Here is a 3,960-nt window from a genome sequence, read left to right as displayed (position 1 = left end):
GACTTAGTGTTAGGTTTCAGTCTTCTCACATTCATAGATGACATAACACAGCCAAGATTTAAATGAGAGAATAAGTCAATGCTTATTATAGTTGATTTTAGTTTTACCTTTAGTAAGCAGTGGAACTACAAGTCTCAGCATGTCCTTTTAAGCATATGTGTACAGTCTGGTCACATTACCTCAGCCTTGTTTCCTCAATGTTACAACGTAGAATTTTTAAGACACACACACACACACACACACACACACACACACACACACACACACACACACACACACTTTTTTCATGCCACATAACGCTAGCACACTAGAAATGGATGTAGTTGTTGTTTTTACCATTTATTCATATTCCATTGAAAACAGTGAAACTTGACAGTGATTGTCATTATTAATGCAAGGAGCAATAAATAAATAGCCTTCGTAGGACAAAAAACAAGTATTGCTTATTCCTGTTAAACGAGTAACTTTCACCTGTCTTGATGTACATCTCTGCTAAGAAGACTGGCAGTGAGTGGGGCATATACATTGGCACAACTGGAGCAGGCAGTGTCTACTGTTACCAAGTTAATGTTAACGTTCTATTTCATAATGATACCATAAAATACAAGGCAGTGATCACATAGAGGCAGCAAAACAAACAGGTGCAAACCAAGAACTAAGTCAGTAGAACTGCACTGACATTAATTGCACTTACAACCCAACAGAAACAAACACTGTTAGCAAATACTACTTTTTTTTCATGGAAAAAAATACATATATACATTTACATGTAAACAAATGAAGACCCCCCACCCCCACTGTACTATATTGGCACGCAGTCCAAAGGGTTAAAGAGACTGACTACACGGATTGTATCACGTTTTGGTCCTGAGGAGGTCTTCAGAGGTTCTCATGATCAATTCAAGTGCAAAACGTTCTGTAAACTTCCAGGACAAGACATCATGCCCAGTGGATTATTCAGACTGCTTGGGCACCCATGTAAACCTCCAACCTCCTTCACTGTCCCTTCGGACGAATGTCTGGCCATTAGAGAAGCTGTGGGTCTTCACATTGCAATGAGGGTTTAATGATGTTGAGAAGGCAACGTCTGTTTTGTTGGGAGAAACCTCAGGAGTGTAGTAGATTGGAGAACCAAAGGGACTTTCTTGATCACTGCTTGCAAGAGATGTGGAGCCTGAGGAAGAAGGAGAGTAGCCTGGCATGTAAGGGGAGTCTTGGGTGCAGGAACTGCCAGCTTGGCTATGTACAGGGGTCATTTGGATTGTGCTGTATCCAGAAGAGGGGGAACCCTGTGTATTGTCACAGTTTGTTCCTGGCAGGCTGCTGAGAAGTTCTGTGGATATGGCACTGTAGTTAGCTGTAGCAGAGTCATCGATGGTGTTGACGTCTTTCAGTCCAAGAGTTTGCAGAACCCATTTTTCTATAGAAGGGCTGGATTGCTCCTCGCAGGCAGTGAAGTCTCTAAAAAGATTTCTTTTGGCCTTTTTAGCTGAAGTCTCAGGAGAAGCAAGGCTGCTAACCCTACATTTTCTCTTTAGAGGAGCTCCAAGACCACTCATGGACAGTAACTTCTGGAAGATAAATAAATAGACATCAGATTTCGTTTTTAAGACCCTAGTAGCTGCCTACACCACTTTCTTAGTACCAATACATACAGTACAGAAAAAATGGCAGTCCCTACGTTCATTCTAAGGTCAGACATGGCTTATATTGTCCTCATTTGTATAGTAGTTTCTTTGTAAGTAGCCTGACATTCCGGCACACGGATAATAATGCGACATGTAAGTGGCTGGAGGGCTTCTACCTGGAGCCAAGCACCGCAGGGGATCCAGCAGAGGTGCAGGTGCAATTTGCACTTACAAACAATAGAAAACATTTAGTAGCAGATCACAGTGAGTCCGGACAGGGCTTTGCACCTGATCATTGCTGTCAACAGTCACCTCTGGCAGGAAAGCAATCAAATCAGCATACCAGAAAGTTTTACCACCACCACACGTGGCCACCAGCACTTATCCCAGCAGATCCCTATCTACCCTCATAAGTACAGTGGTCATCACTTTATCTAGCAGATCACTTCCAGCATTTCTTATAAACAGCTACAGGCGATTAGGATGCAGCACTTGTAGTAGTAGTAGTAGTAGTAGTAGTAGTAGTAGTAGTAGTAGTAGTGGTAGTGGTAGTTAGTAGTAGTAGTTGTAGTAGTAGTGGTAGTTAGTAGTAGTAGTAGTAGTAGTAGTAGTAGTAGCAGTAGTAGTAGTAGTAGTAGTAGTGGTAGTGGTAGTTAGTAGTAGTAGTAGTAGTAGTTGTTAGTAGTAGTAGTAGTAGGACATAATCACACACCTTGGTTTTTTCTTCCAAGCATTTCACAAATGTGGAGTTCAGGTACTGCTTTAACTTGTTGTTCTCCTCGTGTAACCGTGCCAGCTCCTCTTCCCTTTGGACTAGAGTATCCTGGAGCTGTGTGAGAAAGAGCAGGTAAGATAAGACAACGCAGGTTCCTTTCCAAGAAACACAATAAAACTACATAAACGAAGCAATGACAGCTATAGAAAGGATCTCTATAGATCGCAACCCCCTGCTGAGAGCTCTTTCAGTTCCAAATGATCACTGAAGCTTGCTGAATACATTACACGTAGTGCATGGGAACTATAGTCCCTATTAACCCCAAAAATGCCTTTTATTAAGCACCAATGCTTACCTGTTTGTTTGTGAACATCTGATTAGATAGCTCATCCCCCCAGAGGTAATCATCTTGAAGGGCACCGTCAAGGTATGACTGCCCTGGAATAAAAAATACAGATGAACAAATATTAATATTTTACAACATGCAAAATAGAGTAGAAAATGAATAATATGAAGCTACCTATAAGATGCATGATTCTAGATAGTGGACTTACCGTGGGATTGGGGACCTTGGTTGCTTGATTTGTTGTCCAGGAGACCAGAAGCCCAGAGAGAGACCCAAGTATCCTTGGTAACATCAACACTGGCCGCTGACGTTGAGGAAAAGTATGGGCAGTCATAGCCCTGACCCCCTGCAAAGTACTGGTCTTGGCAAGCCAGAATAGTGTTCTGTAGAAGTAACACAGGAGGGAAACTCTATTAGATATGGCAGAATAAGACTTTTGTGCTACAACAAAGGCTACAGTCTGCAGGAGAGGTAAAGCCAGATTCTCTGCAGCTATTACCCTGCTGGAAATGAAGGCTCAGCTGTGTGAATGGAGATTTAGATCAGACTGATAATTCACTTCCACCTCAAGTACAGAGACCACATGCCAAAACAAAGCACACCTATCACTAAAGATGTATACAAGACTGCGCAGGTAGAGATGTCCCTGGAGCAAGACCCATACAGTCACAATGTTTAGCTAATCCAGTGGACTACAAACACATACATAGCAATTACAGAAAAATATCCTACATAGGGAAAGCCTGATACCTGAGCCCTAATCTGATCTGGCATCGGTGATACAAGTGTTCTCAGAAGATCATAGACAGGTAAAAATCTCAGGTAGTTCATGAAAAGCAGTTTAGGTAAACTACTTGAACTGATCATAGAAGAAGCAGCAGCATCACAATTTCTTCAGGAGATTTCCAAGATAAAAGTGCTGGGAAAGCAATTGACAATCCAGTGGACAGGGAAGCCCTTGCACATAGCCAGGAGTAGAGCAGTCACTTACCATCTTGTTGCTTGAATGATTATTTGCAGACACGTTTTCATTAAAGCCCCACTGAGCTTTAAATGGGAGTGAGGTAGGGCAGAAAGAGGCAGTCCTAATCTAAGGGAGCTCCAGCAACGCCCCTGGGATTTCCTAAAGCCACCAATCTGATTTGATGCCAATCTGTCAAATGTACCAGCAAACTCATAATGCACATATCAAAGCCATCCACACCCCACACATTTATATGCAATGCAAAGCCACCCGACAATGGACTCCCCTAATGTCTTATCTCTCATCA

The 3,960-nt window shown here is 42.3% G+C and overlaps 1 protein-coding gene across 1 annotated transcript; it reads right to left on the bottom strand.

Annotated features, from left to right (window-relative positions):
• Positions 1-342: 342 nt before the first annotated feature.
• On the bottom strand, positions 343-3,721 carry GMNC (geminin coiled-coil domain containing). The gene is made up of 5 exons (XM_075864069.1): positions 3,681-3,721; positions 2,898-3,072; positions 2,699-2,781; positions 2,341-2,457; positions 343-1,571 (listed from the first exon to the last, which is right to left on the bottom strand). Exons 1-5 carry the CDS (start codon positions 3,681-3,683, stop codon positions 954-956), a joined length of 996 nt encoding a protein of 331 aa, XP_075720184.1. The 5' UTR covers positions 3,684-3,721; the 3' UTR covers positions 343-953.
• Between the last annotated feature and the right edge of the window lie 239 nt (positions 3,722-3,960).

Source organism: Rhinoderma darwinii, chromosome 4 (genome assembly GCF_050947455.1).
Source record: "Rhinoderma darwinii isolate aRhiDar2 chromosome 4, aRhiDar2.hap1, whole genome shotgun sequence".
NCBI lineage: Eukaryota > Metazoa > Chordata > Amphibia > Anura > Rhinodermatidae > Rhinoderma > Rhinoderma darwinii.
The sequence above is the reverse complement of the archived record's forward strand: the minus strand, read 5'-3'. Positions and strand labels throughout refer to the sequence as shown.